This window comes from Passer montanus, unplaced genomic scaffold (genome assembly GCF_014805655.1).
Source record: "Passer montanus isolate IOZ18808 unplaced genomic scaffold, ASM1480565v1 scaffold174, whole genome shotgun sequence".
NCBI classification, from domain to species: domain Eukaryota; kingdom Metazoa; phylum Chordata; class Aves; order Passeriformes; family Passeridae; genus Passer; species Passer montanus.
This window is the reverse complement of record NW_024364715.1, coordinates 526,448-545,766: the sequence shown is the minus strand read 5'-3', so window position 1 is coordinate 545,766 and position 19,319 is coordinate 526,448. Positions and strand designations below refer to the sequence as shown.

Below are 19,319 nucleotides of genomic sequence, written 5' to 3'. Positions count from 1 at the left end.
CTTTCTTAGAAGAGGAAAAAGCCTTAAATTAGCTACACTGAAACAGGTGAAAAAAAGTAAGATGTATCAATAACAAAAGAAACCCAACACTGTACAAAAAAGCCCCTATCTGCAGTAACAGCTCCAGCCCTCTGAGGATGTGTCTGTACCTCCTGGCGTCCACCGGAGCAGGCCAAGGAGAGCGGAGTATCCTTCGTGCGCTCCGACTGGGCTTCTATATCCCCACCTTTGTCCAGGAGGATTTCCACGACACCAACATGTCCAGCAGTTGCAGCCAGAATCAAGGGTGTAAAACCTAGAAACACGAGATTGCATTAAAAAGCAACCTTGAGTATCTCAACAGTATCATTAAGGAGCAGAAAAGCACAACTAAGTTGATTCACAATGACTGATATTGATCATATCTCTTCCTCAGACTGGCAGTTTCCAACTGGATGCCACAATCTCAGAGCCTTTCCCACCCCTCTTATGACCCTGTCACATCGAGGCTCTGATTCCAGCCAAAGGCTGTTCAAAAGAAACTTAAACAGTTCTGGCAGTGATCAGTTTGGATTAAGTTCTGAACAACTCCTCTCCTTGGAGAAGTCACAGCTTTCTGCATAATTACTGTTAATTAAGCTCCAACCAGTGACCACATCTGCCCTGCATGTGTTGCTGACTGCCAGTGGTCACTGCGAGCTCCAGCACAGGTGGTGTGGTGGTTTTGTTCTCTCAGCTCTAAAAGATGTGAGACTTTGCTGAACTCTGTTCCTGAGAACAATGATACCCAACCTGACAACTGCCATCACTCAGCTCTGACAGCCAAGATGGGCTGGTTACCCCCATCAGCTCCTCTATCCAGCTTGCTGAGATCATTTTTAGAGAGTGAGTCTTAAGGACAGAAGTGCCTCATGTTTCACAAATCTGTTTAAGATCCCACTCAGGTGCAGACAGAAGCTCACTGGCTTTGTATGACCAATGTTACTACATGAAGTGCAAGAATTCAGTTCACATTTTGAAATTCACTGTCTCAAGCTTTAGTTCATGGTCAAATTGTTCTGGCTTTCACTCACCCTTCTTGTCTCTGTGTTCAATATTGGCACCACGGGCGATCAGCACAGACACGAGCTCCTCGTGCCCTCCCGCGCACGCGAGGGTCAGCGCAGTGTCGTGATTACTTTCAGTCTTCACCCCCAGGAAAGAAAAAGAAGCAGATATTCAGAAATAACACAGACAACGTGAATATTTCTCCAACAGCACCAGATTTACGTTTCCCCAAGGCAATGCAGTCCCAGCCTAGCTCCATTACTCACATGGGCATCGATGTCCACGGATGGGTACATGGGGAGCACGGACTGCGGGGGCACATTGCCGGCTGCCTGCGGGCAGGGCTCGGGCATCGGGGACTCGGTGGTGTGCGAGGAGCTGGTGGAGCCACTGGGCACTCTGCTATTCACAGCTGAAAATGAACACCAGGTTATTAGTCCACTCTTAGGAATGTCCCATTGAATAAGAAAAATATTAAGTTCCATAAAACTGCAAACTGCAATGGTCTAATATCAGAACAGTAACGGGGGAAGCAAATCGAATGTTCCTAAAAACAAAAAGCAGCTTTGTGGCAGTTAAACAGTGTAAGCATTGTCTCCAAACTGTGATAAGTTAGAAAATAATTTTGTGAATTAGTCTGTATGCATTACAAGTGTGAATTATGAAGGTGATTAGTTACCCTTTTCTAATTGTAACCTTCACTGTTAAAAGAGTTCAATCATATGCTCAGTTTAAGCAGGCAAATTATTTATCACTAACACACAAACCTAATGTTCAAAAATGTAGTCTTCTTCTGCAATCCCAAATTTTTTCACATAAAGGTTAGTGCACACTTAGCCTCTAGAGAAAGTTTTCAGAACAAGATGACTTGACAGCAACTCACACTATTAATCATGTCTCAGAGTTAAACCAACCCAGGAAAGTGGAAGGGAAGCAGACAGGAGGGGGCAGCCAACAAAAATAAGAAAGCTGAAAACTGTCTGTCCTCCCTGAAATTTATTCTGATTGATGCACAGCCTGTAAAAGATGTCATCCTGAAGATCCAGCATTGCTCAGGGACACAAGGAATGCAACTTTAAATTATTTGTTTTTTTTAATGATTAAAAAAAAAATAATAACTGAGAATCAGATTTTTTTCACCTAGTTTTAAATCAACAAGCAGAGAAATCTCTCTGGACACCCACTGCAGGGCCAGGACTCCTGCCTGCCTCTGCAACCTGATGAGAGTCCAGGTGGAGCCTGGATATCCCTGTAATCAGCTGGGATTCCCTGCCAGGAAGGTGTAACACACCTACACACTGACTTGGTGTGTGCTTTAGCTTCAGTAATCCCTGCTGATAGAGCAGTTGGACTTGACAAGTAGTGTCACTGCTGGATTGCCAGATGTCTCTATTGTGTAGCCTCATCAACTGGAATACCTGGTGAGCTTTAGTGATTCCAAAACACACAGTATTTAGCAGCATTCCTGGAAGAAGCAACTAAAGGAAAACACTAACAGCTACAGGTAGGAAAGAAGCAGCAGCAGCATTTTCCTTTTGTCCAAGTGCTAAGGGAAGATGAAGGATGAACTCAAACCTGTGTATGACCCAGAGAAAAAATTTTGCAAACCAGCTCAACTTTTCTCGTTTCATTGACAGATTACACATCAGCAATTACTCACAGGAAAATGGTGTAGATGGAAAAGTCATAGCAAAAGGCCCAAGATGACCATGAACACCACTAATTCAGCCTATAGAGCTGCCAGTGCCCGACAAAGGAAACACAGACTGAAGCACAGCAAGGTGGCTCACTTCCACTGGGCTCTGGAAACATGGCAGGGGGTTCACTGAAATTTGGGCAGATTCCATTTTCAGTTGTATTTTTTAAGCAAACACTTCTCCTTGGTGCACAGGCAAAACCAGCATTAACATGTGGTCACCACCTTTAGGCAATGAAGTATCTGAATTGCTGTTATAACCTTCATGAGCAAACCAGATTTGTATTAGAAGTTTCAAATACAAAAGCTCACTATGGATTATCACTCACAGCAGCAAATGAGCATTAATTAATCAATGCAGTATGATTGTTTTCTTGCTCAATGCACTGAAGTGCAAGATAATAACTGGTTCTACAGATTACTCCTTCCAAAATACCATATTATCCTGTTGAGAATTTATGTTGAATCAAGCTGGTCCTTCCTCACGGAAGACACTGGCTCAATTTTTTCAGCTCTTGTAACTACAGATACACATAAAACCACATACATGTGCTGTGCATGCAGAGCAGGGTGTGCAGGGGGACTCCACTGGAGCCACTTTAGGGGTCTTAAAGTTATATGTTCCGTGTTGCTGTCACAGGTCCCATAAATTCTCTGTATTTCATAACCATGACTGAAAATATCAAAGTATTTCTTGCATACTTTAGATTTTCATCTTGTGTTTGAAGCATACGAGTGTGCACTATGCACTTCATGTGCACAGTAATAACATTAAATTAAACGTGAGAGAGAACACCAAAGGCAGTAGAAATGAAGATAAACCCTGAAATGATACCCTAAAATATGGTCTAAAATAAAATCTAACAAATATTCCTACAACACCCACCAATTCACCACCCCCTGTAAAACTACTGAGCTTACAAAATGGCAGGATTTTTCAAAATGCTATTTTTTATTTCCTCAGTGTGGAACCAAACTGGACCCATGGAGCAGCAGCATAATTTGTGGTCTGTGGAGCAAAAAAAGCTTGAGAACTTCTGCCTCCAGTTTCATGGGGCTGATTTATCCCAGCTCTAGTTACACAGCAAAATACAGATTTTAAACTTGAAAATGACCTTGCAGCAATGGCTCCAACATGGCACTAACAGGGAATGTCTGTGGTACCACAGCTTAGCAATGAAAATAGCACTGACCCTGCTTGCCCTCGACTCCAGGGAAACACCAGTTTTGTGATAGAGGTTTTAGATGTGTCCATAGATTTCAATATTCAAAAGACTTCCTTACAGAAAAAAATCATCCTACACATTACAAAATCCAGGTTTGCCATGCCCTATGAAGGGTTTGCAATGTTCCAAAGGTCTGTGTTTGTATGAGTTGGAAGCTGAATGCTGGTCTTTAAAGATATGGACAACTGTTTTCAAAGTTACAAAAAAATGTCACAGGAAACATGAGTAAAACAAAAGAAAGCAAGAACTTGGTCTTTTACCCAAATACAACTCTGGAGCATTGACAGTACCTGGAGCAAGCAGCTCTGGATGAGGTTTCAGCTGCAGGCTGAAATTGTGGCTACCCAACTCTTGTCATGACACAAACATTGGCATTCAGGAATACCGGTCCCAGATTTCAGTTCCTCTTTCCTCAAAGGAATTGAGATTTTCAGGACAGAGAGAAGCATCCTTTTCCAAGCTTGAGCAGCCTTTCAGCCTGTCCAGGCAGCTTCTCAGCAACCTGCTACTGCAGAGGCTTTTGCACGTTGGTAACTGCAGCTCCTTTCATGGCTCACCACTCCTCCCTCCAGATTGTCCCAGTAACCAGTTTTACTCCAAACACCAATCCTCAGCACAGTAACTCAGATGTCACCTCCCAAATCCTTACCTTAAAATATCACAAATCTGTATCACCAACTACAACCAGAATGTCAGAACCAAACAACAAAGTTTCCCAGAACACACCTGAAATTTCAGTTTGGAAACATCAGCTCACAGGACGAGAGTGGGACAGAAAAGCACACACAGTCTCTTGACTCAAAATACCAGCTGAGCAAAACAAAGAGAAACAAAAACATTCCAACTAGAGACAAACCCCAGCAACACAGAAAAGTTCCTCATCTTTAATACCCTAAACCAGAAAACAGCCTCAGTTCAGATACTACAACTAAGAAATTTGCGATGGAAAATGCAGAAGATTAACTGAAATGAAAACTCCAAATATGCAAGACAAGAGGCTCCAAGAAACCAGATAGATACTGAGTAATGAAAATGATCGCTGTGTTCCAAATTAATTTATTGGTTTCCCACTCCAAACTGGATCAAGTCTGTCTCTTTTGTAAACCTCATTAAAATTTTGACTGTAATAAGTCACATTTTTAATGTACTATTAGGTGCAAGATTTTTGCAGCACCTCAAAATAAACTCCACTACAAACAAAACATTCTGGAGTGGAAAGAGCTTCTTCATTTTTACGTTTTAGTTGACTTTCCAAAAGGTACTTATTTGGTTACTTCTGTGTAGCTTTAACAGAAGAGGAGATGTGTGCATGACTCACTGACACTTTGCACCTTGACATCCACCACCTAAACACCTCACAGCTGAGACACCCTGCCAGCATGATTGTAAGGTAAATACTCCATTTATGTATGTTGTCACTGTTAAGTTGGTCAGCAAAATACAAATTTGTAGCTTCATAGAAATCAAAGTTCTCTCTTACAACTGGTCCCAGCTGAGGCTTGGAAAGATTTGCCTCCCACATCACAGAATCCCACAATGGTTTGGGTTGGAAGGAACCTTAAAGCTCATCTATTCCACCCCCTGCCATGGGCAGGGACAGCTTCCACCATCCCAGGGTGCTCCAAGCCCCATCCAGCCTGGCCTTGGACACTGCCAGGGATTCAGGGGCAGCCACAGCTTCCCTGGGCAACCTCATTTCTCATCACCCTCACAGGGTGGAATTTCTTCCCAATATCCATCTAACCCTGCCTCTGGCAGTGGGAAGCCATTCCCTCTTGTCCTGTCCCTCCAGACCCTTGTCCCAAGTCCCTCTCCTGGAGAATTTAGGCTCTGGAAGGAGCTCTGAGGTCTTCCTGGAGCCTTCCCTTCTGCAGGTGAGCACCCCCATTTCTCCCAGCCTGGTCCAGAGCAGAGAGGCTCCAGCCCTTGAAGCATCTCTGTGGCCTCCTCTGGATATCACTACTGCTAAGAGCAACAGTAAAAGGTATTTCAGGGCAGAGGGAAAAATAATTTCTGTTCTTCTGAAGCAGTCCCCACCCAAACTGAAATACTCAGAAGGAACAAAAATGCTCATACCTCTTCTAAACCTAGAGTCACTCACTAACATCACTGCAGCTCCAGCACTGGGATCAAGGGAAGCCCTCAATGACACCCTGAGTGTGGGACACAAGCTCCCTAAAACCCAGGCCCTCCCAGGCACCAGGCACAAGCCCCTGAACCATTTTACCTGGCATCTGTAGTGGGCATGTAAAAACAGATCTTGTAACAGCTTTTGTTGCTCAAAAATTCTTTATAAAAGTAAGGACTATGGGATAAGTTTATCAGAAAAATGCATTTTAGATACGGATCAAAGAGTTCAGAGTATGAGTAGATAAATTTACCATTTGTTTTTACATGGCTATAAATCTGATCTATAGTAGGATTATAATTTACAGGGAGATCACTTTTACACAGTCTGGATTTACAAAATGAGAAAGACATCTATCTTCTGACAATTTTTTTGGAGGGAAGTGAAAGAGACTTATGAGTTTCAGAAGAAAATATACTTCAATAAAGCAATGAATACATTTTTGCAGAAGCCTCTGGAACTCAATAACTAAAGAATCCTCAAGTTGCATTTCTGTAGATGTCATTTCCAATGCAGAAGATGGTGCTATTTGTAGTGATTTTTGAAATAAGTAAATCTCATGTCTTAGCAAAAAATGTCTTTAACTACTTAGCAAAACCAGTAGCTGTTTTCAGAAAGCAAACCAATGTCTATTCAACTTTTTATAATTATTTTTAAGATACAGTTTCTCTGGCTGTTTGCAATCTTTTTTCCCACAGCACAGTTCTCACACTCAGCTGGACTGCAGCACTTTGCCCAGTGGGGGCACTGAGGCTGTGGCTGCAGAACGAGCTGCTGACCACGAGAGGGTACAGACTCCATGGCCTTGTGCCAGACACGTTCAACTCTCAGCAACAGCAACTACTCCAAAGATTAATCCCTTGTTGATTATGTTTTGTGTTAGCCATTCAAATTTTCCTCCTTATACACTCCAGTATTAAAATTTTGAGTAATAAAAACTGAGAATGTTTTAATGTTGGCTAAGTATTCTGAGGAGCACGACAGAGCAGGGAGGCAGGCCCACCATGCCAGAACAGGAGGAACTAAAACTGATGCTGTATAAAACAACTGGAATTACAGCGAGGAGAGGACAGGAGCTGGTACAACCACCCCACTACTCCACCAACTCTGGGCTCCACGGGAGGTTGCAAAGTCACAAGTACTCTTGACTTGCACAAGCTTGATGCAATTACCATTCCAAAGGCTCCCAGGAATGGCTGGCCAAAGATCTCACTGCACACTTCTACAGCCTTGACATCAGAGGACACGGCAGTGACTACGAAACGGAAGGGGCAGGGGGAGACAGACAGGAAATAATGGGCAGGGGTACAGGCACAAGGTACAAAGAAAAGTTGAAAAACACCGAATTAAAAAAAAAACTACAGACCAAACAACACTGGCTATATCCTACATACCTCCAGCAGCAAACCTCAATCCCAGTCAAGTCCAGGGAATGAAGTCACCCAAAGTGATCCCTGTTTCTGCACAAGGGCACTCACACAACCCGATGTGTGGGCATTCCCATTCCTCTTCACACCGTACCAACACGTGGAAGGATGTTGGGGTTTTTGCTTTTCATCCAGCTAACAGGACACATTTTTGCCATGTGGAACATCTAACCAGCAGATATTCCTGTACAACACCCAGGGTTTAGCAGGGATTCTGCAAACACAAGCCATCACAGAACGGAGTGGTTTTGTGTGGATTCCAGGCTGTGTCCCTTAAGCTCCAGCAGCAAGGACAGGGACGTGTTTGTCCATAAAAGTGACAACAATTTGGCTCTTTCTAGAGATGGCTACCACATTGAAGAAAGTTGCTGATAAGCCTGCACAGAAAATTCTACAGAAGATATAATTCTGTCATGCTTTTGGGTTTCCTAATGGGCACTACGAATTACTCATGATGAGGCTTTTTAAAGAAGCACAGAAAAAGATGAGGCCAAAGGGACTAAAACAGGTGTCCAATACAGGAAGTTTTGCACTTTGGAAAAAAAGATATTTAAAAGTATCGTGTTAGAATTGGAAGTCACTGTTAGGATTAATAGCACTAATCAGGAACTTTATTCTTAAGCAAGTATTCCCAAACTGGAAAACCCCAAGACGTATTTGGAGGGAAGGAGAGAGAGGGAAACTGAGCACACAAATTAATGCAAAAATAGGTATATTTCTTAACCCACCTGCTATTAGGTCATCAAGAGTGTCGGTAAGCGTCTGTGCTGGAGTGGCAACCATTAATCCGTCTGGTTCTTGAACTAAGAGCCCCTGCCCAGCAATTTGCTGCTGCTGTCCTACATTCTGCTGATTCCCTAATGCTTTCTGAAGTTCAAGAGACTCTGTCCCATTAAAACCTAAGTTACCAGAAAAATTACATTGCGGTGCTGGCAAAGGCTGGATAGGGACAAACTCTATTTGTTCAGCAGGTGGTGGAGACTGGTGTTGCTCATCATCTTTAGACAAGATTGTGTCAACCTGAGGTAACCCTGAAAAGTTATCCTCTGGCAGACCCTTATCGGCTTCCACTTCTGGGAAGACCCCTGTAAGTGAGCACTGCTGCTGCAGGGCAGGTGGTGTGTCTGTCTGACCTTTGGTCTCCAAATATTCTTTGGTAAACTGCTGTTGGGTTTTCATCTGCAACTGCCTTTCCACCTTCTGCAGCTCCTTCAATATTTTCTTCTTCTTCTGTACTTGTTCTTCTCTGTTCTTTTTAAGTTCTTCAATCTTATCTTTATTTAAAGGTTCACCTTGAATTAATTCCAATGATTTAAGTTGTGCTTTTTCAATAGCACTAATTCTCTGTCCAAGTTCATTCAGCTTGCCTTCAGTCTCTTCTACTATGCATTCCAAAGGCTGGTATGGGTGAAAAGGTGGCAGTAGGTCCTTATCTGCTACCTGCAGGGAACTTGACTTCTGCTTGGATGCACCTAAGCACATGAAAAATGTTTGAAAAAATGCCATGCTGAAGATACCCCAAACCTCCCCTCTCACCCACCAAAAATAATAATAATAAAAAATAAAATAAAAAAAAATCTTTACAACTAACACTGCACATCTGTCAAAGCACAGAAAGGTAAACCCTACACTCCATGTTAAGACAAGAAAGGACAAAGCAGATAGATGGAATTTTCAATATTGATCCTCACATGATCCCTTTGAGCACAGCTACTGAATCTTACAAGGAACCTTGACAATTTCTGACATAGGTGACAATGCACTTGGGAAGGGGAATCAGCAAGAACAGCAAGGCAATTTACATGATCTACTGAGTTCCCAAAGTTCTTCTGTGTGTGCAGAGCTTAAAGTAAGAGTATTTTCCAGAGGCTGGCTTCCAACAGCAAGGCTAGGAGCAGAAAGACTCTATGGCTGAGAGCAGACTAACCTGACAGTAAGATGATACTTTGAATTAGGATTTCTCTGAACACTGTAGCATTCACCTTCACACTACAAGCAGAACCTGCCACTGCAAACTTAGTGCTTTCAAATGGAGTGTGAAGTTTTAGCACATTTTAAAAAATTCTGGGACTAAACTAACAACTTGCTCACTTCTCCTTCCAGTACCAAATGAACAATTCTGTTCATTATAAAGACTTTAAAAATAACCTTCACCAAGGCCCACCAAACCTGGGCAGCCCGGCCCCAATTACTGACTGCCCTCAAGCAACCCATGGCTGCTTTCCCAAAAGCCACATCTGGGAAACTCTAGTCATATCTTACTGAAAGGAATCTATTAAGTGCTGAAATTTTAATTATTACTTCAGTAAGAACTTTAATTAAAAATGTGAAAGGCTTTAGCCTGATTAAATAATTTTTTCTACTAACACTCATTTGCTTTACCAAACCACTGAATTATGGAGCCTCAAAAAAAAAAAAAAAAAAGGGAAAGAAAACTTGAAGTTTTACAAAGCAGACTCACATAATTAATCATTAAAAGAGGAACTAAAATGATGTACAGTTTGAGCCATGGTTTAATAAATTACCTAAACATTACACAGTCAAGTGAAAGTCTGGATGCAAGAACTAAGCCATAGATCAGCCACCAGCCCTGGAAGGATTAAGTTTCCCAAAACACAGATTGATTTCTGTCTGGGCCATCCTTCACCAATACACTAATTCACAAATAACTTCACTTTGCATTGCTGTCAAAACAAGAGTCACATACACCTCACTCAGAAATGAATCTTTTCTGGAAGAACTAATTGTAAACCAAACAAATGTGAGATTTTTCTCTCATAAAGAGAAAGAACAAATATGAAAATAGAATTGGACCAACTCTGTACTGAATACCTTCAGCAGACTCCTGGGAAAGCAAACCAGATCTAATTATATGAGAAACAACAAGAATCTTACTAATCCCAGGAAACAGCCCAGAATCCCATGGCCACCCCTAAACAACCCCAGGAAACAGCCCAGAATGCCACAGCCAACCTCCAACAACCCCAGGAAACAGCCCAGAATGCCACAGCCAACCTCCAACAACCCCAGGAAACAGCCCAGAATGCCACAGCCAACCTCCAACAACCCCAGGAAACAGCCCAGAATCCCACAACCCTGGAGCCACCCTTCAGGATGCTCCTTGTGCAGCTCCATATCTGTGCAGCTCAGCAGTTCCACATGAGCACCTCTCCCCACCCCTGTTACTTTGTCTCTGACCCATGAGTGAGTCCCCAGGCAATTTCTCAGCAGACAAGAAGGAATTTGGGGGAAATTCAGCAATCCCTGGCTCTGGGCTGGCTGGTGCCTCTTTAGCTTGAGTCTGCTCTAACCCATGGCCTCTTTGGCTTCCTGGTGCACTCAGGGGTTATGCTTTAATTTTAACAAGTGTAATTAACAGGTTTGTGAGACCACTCCTGAGAAATACATTTGCACTCACCAGACATCTCTGCAAGGTTTGTCTGTATCATTGTTTTGAAATGAAGCTGTGCTGCACTGCTATAGTAACCAAACTGCAAAGCAACCCTGCCTTCAGCTGAGGTGGGAGCCTGTGCCCTGCTCTGCTTCCCGTCACCCCTAAGGCTCCTGGGTTTATCAATCCCACCCTCACACAAGGCGTTCCCACTGCCCAGCAGCTCTGGACACTTTCTATCACTCCAGTTCAAAGTGGATATCAATAATAAAGTATCAATGTTCCTCTCCTTAATTAACTCTGAGCTGGGGAGAGAACAAACCTGCCATGGGAAAGCTTTTCCAGGAGCACAAGGGCAGAAGGACAACCCCACCTGGAGATCTGGGCTGGGCTCAGACAGCAGCTCCAGCCAGGAATCATCACGGAAAGGTGGGACAATTTCTGAAGACTGGCGTTAGGAGAGCAGCTGGGCTCTCAAGTTCCAAAAAAGGTATAGAAATTTACATTAATCAGCTGCTAATTAGATAGCACAGGCACTTTTCAGGCTCCAGATCATCCTGTCTTTGCCAGAAAACATTTGCAACCTGTAACTGGAGCTACTGGAAGACAATGAGGGGTAGGAAGAAAGATCTGCTAAACCTGACATGTCCACCAGAACCATCAGGTCAAACCAGAGGTGGAGAAGCTACACTGTTGGTAGCTTTGAATTTGCAAATATTGCATGTACTAAAAAACTGCATTTCCTGGTTTCTCCAAATCTCCTCTATATTACAAAATCCTGGAAAATACTGTGTCCATTTTAGTACATAACTATGAACACAGACTTTACACTTCCACTCTTGAAATACATAAATTCAGTAAGACTTAAGAATCCAATCACAGGCCAGATCATAATCATGTTAACCCTTTTAAAAGAATTTATTTTGTACATTTATGTTTTGGGGGCAGCATCAGTCATCTACACAATCAACCTACTACCAAAATTACACCTAGCAACATTAAGCTGTCAATCTGACCTCAAAAGCAACTATTTTCATCACTTTTAGAAGACTTGTTTAATATGAAAGTAAGTTATTTAGACTGAAGATGACTGAAATCCAGATGTTGCCCCACAGACACCACCTGCCATCCAGAACCATGGTTACAGGAAAAAAAAAAGATCAGCAAACCCAGAGTGGTCCTGGGTGTGCTAGGAAAGCCACAGAGTACAGAAGGGACTGATTCCCCAATTATTTTGTGAACAGTATCACCAATTGCTCTTTTATTTGCATTTCCACAAGTTCTGATTCCTACCCTGTCCAACAGAGCCTTCACCACAATTCCTGCAGAGCATGCAGAGATGTTCAGCCACGTTTGTGACCTCCATTTATGACTCAGGTAAGACCTACTCTGCCAAACACAGCTTCCCACCCACTTCTCTGATCTCCACCTCCCCCATGAGGTGACAGCTGTTTCCTATGGCAATTTCCTGCACTGCTCCCATACATTTAAGATCATCTCCCACAGAGCTGAGATGCAACAGCCCCTGACCCCAAAGAGCCTCTCACGGGCATCGTTCCTGGTCTCTTGAGCAGAGAGGACACCATGACCAGGTTTTAATGCTTCTGGCTGCAAATAACATTTCAAGTCCCTAAATACTGTGAGCAAGAACCTGGAAAAATACCCTTCAGTTCTGTAGTCCTCAGGTGGCTTTCTCAAGCAATTGAACTCTTCTAATTTGAATCTGCTTAGAACACATTCAGTATTTATACAGTTGCTGCCAACAAACAAGTTTGATACTGTATTTCTTCATGAGTGGTTATGATTCTCAAGGAAGTTGCTCTTCTAGCTCTGATTTATAATCCACAGGATGTCACTTCTTCCAGGAAAGAGCTAATTTATATGCCTTTCAGTTGTATTATACTTTTGATTTTATTAGACAAAATTCTTACTCTAAAAATTCTAATTTTATTAGACAAAATTTGTTAACAGCTCCTTAATTTCTATGGTCATTATCAAATGAAAAAAAAACAGTGGATCAAAATCCAAACAGTAAAATTGGAAATATTTTTTCCACTCCAGCATAAAAAAATGACAGTAAGAAAAATCAGCTGTGTGATACACATTTGTACATTCAAATACATCTTCTCTGCTGGAGACCCTGTTATATAAATCTGTATCAATCACCATGTCATTTATGTGCTCTGTAACAGAATTGCTTGTCCATTGTTCTTGCACTTGAGGTTTCTTTTTGTAAATCTGATTTCACTCAGAAGTTGAGAGTTCAATTGGTAGCCTGCAATTAAAACTCACCAGCCTCATCAACATGAATAAAATGAACTCAATACTGAATTTTCTTGAAAATTCTGTGTTTAACTATTATTTGTACCAAAAGAAACTCATCTCTAAGGACCTGAAGAAACAATCAGTTGCTCCATACACACACAAATGCAAAGTACAATATTACATAATCTTGCTAATTTGAAAAAAAAATTAGCCTACATTTCCCAAGAAAACTGATCTGCTACATGGTTTTTCATCCATACTGAATTCTTCTTTATAAAGAAGAGGTTAATTGGTAGAAGGCTGAATGATGAGTTTGGGTATGTTCACAGTATCCCTTCTGGAACCATGGAGTAATTCTGCCAGTCTTTATCCCTCCTGCAGCTGTTTCTGTGGAAAACTGCAGGGAATAGCTGCAATGCTATCCAACAGGCAATGGTTACACAGCTGAAACCAAGCCAAGCTGAACTCAATTTTCAGCCATTCAAAAATTTCAGTTACTTTCTAATCTTAAGTCTTCTTCCCAAGTTTCCTCTGGTGGGTTCATGGTATGTAACTGGAAAATTGCTAAGATGTAATTGAATTAGTTGGTGGCAAGCAGGTGACTGAAGCTTCAAAGGAGCAGAATTTCACAAATCACTGTGAAAAGACTGTTACACATTTGTGCTCCCGGGGATCTACACATGTCTGGGTGTCAAATCACCTGCCTGCACTGCTGAGGATTTGCAGAAAAAAGGCTTTAAGTCTACAAAGAAAGTATTAGTAAAGTTCAGAAGTCAGGAGGCATGGATGGTGAAATCTCCCTTGGGAACTCATCCCAGATATCTGGGCTAGTTGCTGACCCAGGCAGGAAGTTTCCAGGAGGAAATGGCAAGAATTGATCAGAAGATGTTGAAGCACATTAAACAATGAACAGGCAGCTGGGACTGTGCAGTAGAAAAATCTGGTAAAAATCAGAATGCAAAAGCTGGAAAAGCAGGAATATCAATTTGCCTTACTAATGTTTTTACCTCCATATGAAAGCCATATAACTCACTAGTTTTACTGTTAACCTGGCCCCTATTTTTATTAAATCACACAATGCAAGAAATCTCTGCTGAGATATATAACTCAGTATTAGGCATAGAAGTCAGATATCAGATTAAAAAGAAAATTTATTGAGTTTGTATCTATTGAAGTTACATAGAGTTTGTTTTTCTTCTCCTTCTCCACACCATCAGATTGTTAGATTTAGCATGGGGATCCAGGAAATACCATATATTGAATATCTAGCTGAGAAAGCTCAGAGATTCCAGAAGTACCACTCAGCCTTAGGGGAACTCTGGGATCAAAGGCAAACGTGGGCAGCTTGCACCTGAATAAGTCTATTTGGTCTTGTGCAATTCTAGAAAAGCCTTGCACCCCAAATGAGAACCACTGCAAGTTACTGCCCACCTAAAAATGACACTAGAAATGTCTAATGACAGCATGTTGACAGGTTTTAAGTACTCACTTTAGGCCAATTAGTTACTATGTAAGCACAATTTCAAAGAATGAAGTGAAACAAATCTAGAGAAAAAATTACTGAAAACCTGGTACCTCCTTCTCTAAAACCAGACTGCTTTGAACTTTGACACATTTAAAAACTGCTGATGTTATTAAAAATATTTTGACTAAGAAAACAACCCTGCTGCTTTGCACATGCTCCCTGAGCATCCCTTGTTGTCCCAGCATGTTTGATGATGATCTAGAGCATGCTCTGGGTTCCAACACAAGGCTCTGCAGGAACCATCCACTTGCATTTACAGAAGAGAGGGGATTATCAACAGCTGGTTTCCTGGAGAAATCCAGCAGCATTCCCTGGGACTGTTCCCTGGGCTGGGCTCCAGCCCCTCTCCCAGGGGAGCAGGAGCAGGGCCATGTGGAGCACAGCCCTGCACTGGATACACCCTCGGGGCTGTGGAAACAGCACACTTGGGTTCTGTACCCAAAAAGCTCCTTGTGCTGAGCTGCTGCACCACAGCTGCTGCTGAGCAATCCTGCCCCAGTTCAGCAAGGGCAGAATCCACCAAGGAAGGGACCTCCTGCCTCTGCTCATGGAAGCAAAAAGGAGCTGAACTGGGATTTCTTTTACATGGACATAACAGACACGTGCTAAATGTACTGCACTGAGAATAATGCTTCTTAAACAAGCAAGAGCTGAGGTCTGGTCAATCCCATAACTAATTCTGCTCCTTTTTTCACCTCTTTTTTCTTCAGTTCTTTCCAAGTTATCATCTTGGTGTGTCACCACCCCTCAAGATCCACTGTTGCCTCTGAAATGTTTCTCTTTTCAGTTACTAAACACTGATATTAAATCCTTTGTCAAAGTAATTATTCAAATGGTAGTGATTCCATGTGCCTCCATGCTTTACTGAAGAATAATAACAAAAATTCAAAATTAGACCATAGATTCCTTTTGAAAACCTCATGTCATATCTGAATTGTAATAGGAACACTTAAATGTACTCAAGTTTTACATTTGACTTGCCAAGAACTCTTCAGAAAACAAGGTGTCACTATTGCATTTCTTGCAAAACTCACACAGGTCCATAAAAAATCTTACTGTGCTAAGGTTAAGGAGGCAAGGAACTGCTCTCCTGTGTCCCAGTAGTTCACAATTTGTACAAAAACTCAGGGGCTACTTCTGATTGAAGGCAAGTAATTGTTCTGCCCCAGATAAACAATTTTGTTATGCAAGAACTTGACTGCTCTGCTGCCTTGGAAATAAGGAACACCTCAACTCACTCCCTCTTTCGCCCCTCCCCTCCCAAGAAGTTCAGTGGTGGAAGTCTGGTGAATTAAAGCTCTGTGTGTGTGTGTAACAAGTCACAAATGGCAGTTCAGCACAGCACACTCACTGCATTGCAATGAGCACACAGTACTTAGCACAAAAATACCATTTTCCCCCTAAGATCTTATGTGTCTGAGAGACACAAGAGCTTTGCACAGTTTTTGGAATGCTTCATCAGCCTGATGACACATTTGGGATTGCTGCATCTCCTACAACACAGCACAGATGAGTTTTGCTGACACGCATGAAGCATGTCCTGACCCCTGTGAACAATGAGATCTCTCTGTGCCAGCCCAAACATCACAGTACTGCAAAAAACACACCTAAGGATGTGCTGACTGTGGCAATAGGGTGTTTGTAATAAGAGCAGTTTCTAAACTACAGTCAACTATTTGCATTTCATAATTGGATTAAATAAAACGAAACTTTTAGCTTTTAAGTTCAGTCTTCTGACTCAGCATCAACTAATCCCTCAGTGATTCCCATGCACCACAAAATGCACCCAGAACACTCCCACTCCACAGTGCTAACAGGCATTGAACTGGAAGGGCACACATGCTGGTATATAGCTTTTTGGTGGGTTACTTGAACCAGAAGTTGCATATTCTTTTCATTGTTTGGAATTCGTTTTTCTGAAATCCAAAATATCAAGTGTTGCACATCCTAGGAAATGAGACACCAAGTGCATCTCAGAGGTCACACACATGGCATATGCATGGAGAGGGGTACAGCTGCACATTCAGACACCAGCAGGTACATAATGTTTTTCTCTCTTTATTTGTGCCCCCAAGGGGTTTATGTTTGTTTGTTTGCTCTGGAAGTGCTCGGTGCTTCCTCAAACAAAGGATTTCAGCAGATCTAGCTAACAGAGCTTTGGATACTGTAATGCTTAAATCCCCATCCAAAACTGTAGATGATTAGGAGCTGCAGTTTGTAACTTTGCACTTGAGAATCTGCTTCTCTTTCTGAGCTGACTTAGCAGATATGAAGATTTTGTTACAGAATCCACAGCTGGAAAAAAACTCCCTAATTGCAATTTAATAACTACAAGGAGTTTTAACCAATCAGTTTGACGATGTTCAAAGCAAAAACTCTGATGTTATGATTACTCACAAGAGAACTATTACTAATACAACAAAAACTCTCCTGTAAGTAGATCTGCACTGGTATTTATAGTGCCAACATGTTTACATTGCTACTGATGGAACAGAAAAAAGTTGGTGCATCAAGTTCATGGATAATAGCTGCAGCTATTCTAGAAGACCAAGGCACAATATTCAAGAGTGAACACGACACCTGGAGTACATTAACTTTTTTATCTGTCTGCACTAGGACAGTTATCACAAGCATTTTCTTCCACAAAATATTGAATAAGTATAATTCTAATAAATTAGAATAAGCACAATAAGGTTAGAACAATGAGTGTTTCTACACTACAGAATGCAAGAAAATAAGAAAAAAACTATGAACTATATAAAATAGTTTTAAGTTATGCTTCATTAGAGGTATTCAAGAACTGATGGAATGGACTACACTATGCATAAGTTGTAATAAAATGGTCCCCAGTCTATCCATTTCCAAACCACATATATTCTCTGAGTGGCTACATACTGACCTTTCACCACTCCCAAGAGAGGTGGGGAGTTCTCTTGAGGGGTCCTGTCAGGCTCCTGGGGAGGTACAACCATGGCGAGCGTATGCACCGGGACACGGGGAACCTTCAAACAGAGGCACAGACACGCTCAGGTAAAAACACCTTCTGGCAGAGCAGCTCTTCAAGTGTTAATACACAGGTGCAGAACTACAGCATACTCCTGCTCACTCCTCCCAAACTATGTATTCTATGTTACCTCTTAGTATGACCAGATCCTTGCTTTTTTACTGGGGACAATATGTCAGAGTTAACTGTGCTACGCTGTGCAAGATCCTAGGCTGTGTTGGCTGGAAAACTGTTAATTCCTTTAGGCTTTTAATCAGCTAACTCCCCTGGAGCTGCTCTTCATACTGCAGAATTCTGAATTCATACAATGTATTTTCTTTTATATAACAAGCAGAATCACTAACACCATGTGAGGGGTACTACCACAAGGCTTTAGAACTGTTCAACCAAAATACCGAGCGAATGCAGGAAAGAAAACAACATCCTTTTGAAATCCTAGATCTGGGACTATCCTGTCCAGGGAGCAGAAAAGGGAACAAAGCTCATGTGTTCTTCAGGTCTCTGCAGGTGGCACCAACCAATTCTCTCACTCTCTTATCATTCTCATGTGAGCAGGGTTTTTAAAATTTCTTCCACTGTCTACATTTAATTTTTTAATTACTATGCAAGTGTTTCTTCCCAACACTGATGGTGCTGTTTAAAGAAACTTCCTTACCTGAGACTGATCCTGAGATGGAGGTGTGAGCTGGGACAAGTCTGCTGCAGGAACCGACAGAACATTGTTTGGGTAATCCAGCAAGTAAGAAACAACATTTGTGTGTCCTCCCTTGGCAGCTTCAATGAGCATTGTTGAGCCATCCTGAAGTGAGATTTTGGAAACAAAAAGCCAGAAGATGAGTTTTGCTCCCCAGTGTAGCATCCCCATGTAATAATTCTATGACTTCAATTTACTACTTCATAAATTAGCCAGGTGGTTCTTTCAGAACCTATGAAACAGGACAGCTGCTAGTGGATACCTTGAGCCGATGAGTAGGATCTGCCCCGTGAGCCAGGAGAAGCTCAACCACGGCCAGGTGACCTCCAGCACAGGCCAGGGACACCACTGTGTGATCATTGTTGGCTGTAGCCCTGTTCACATTGGCACCTAGTAAGAGATGAGCTTAGAATTAAACACAAAGAAATTCTTTCTAAGAGAAAGTATCAACAAGTACAGTATTTTGTGGAACACAGATGAACTTTACTCTTGTAATCCAGTTACAACCTACACACTTCTAGGGAAAGAGCAAAAGGGATTTTGACTAACTGATTGGCTTCCACACATCCACCTCCTCACCTTGTAAAGACAAGGCAGTTGCAACAGCAACAGTGGGCTTGTAAGTGTTAAGTGAGGGAACACATGGTGTAAGAAGTACAATTCCAAATGTTCACTCTGAGCAGCCATCACTATGTGGTGCAGTTGCTACTGTTTCAGACAGTACTTGATGTGCTTTTGTGAAGGAGGAAGTGCTTTCTTAAGAAACTGAAAATATCTGCTGTACTTCAACTCTGATTTATATACCAGAGTAAGAAGAGTAACTAGCAAAATATTTTGTAATTCATTCTATCATGAACTACATGAAATTCAAAAAACCCTTAGGGGGTTGACAAATGCTCATATACATATAACCAGAATAATTTTGAATATGGATCAC

At 41.9% G+C, this 19,319-nt stretch overlaps 1 protein-coding gene across 1 annotated transcript in view; it reads right to left on the bottom strand.

The window, feature by feature from the left end:
* Window positions 1-19,319, bottom strand: part of LOC120500047 (ankyrin repeat and KH domain-containing protein 1-like) — a 101,231-nt gene that overhangs the window by 27,327 nt on the left and 54,585 nt on the right. The window contains exons 12-18 of the mRNA XM_039704411.1: window positions 18,645-18,772; window positions 18,344-18,487; window positions 17,584-17,686; window positions 8,232-8,975; window positions 1,293-1,438; window positions 1,053-1,164; window positions 150-295 (exon numbers count right to left, since the gene is read on the bottom strand). Coding sequence (XP_039560345.1) covers window positions 150-295; window positions 1,053-1,164; window positions 1,293-1,438; window positions 8,232-8,975; window positions 17,584-17,686; window positions 18,344-18,487; window positions 18,645-18,772 — 1,523 coding nt within the window. The remainder of the gene's footprint in view (window positions 1-149; window positions 296-1,052; window positions 1,165-1,292; window positions 1,439-8,231; window positions 8,976-17,583; window positions 17,687-18,343; window positions 18,488-18,644; window positions 18,773-19,319) is intronic.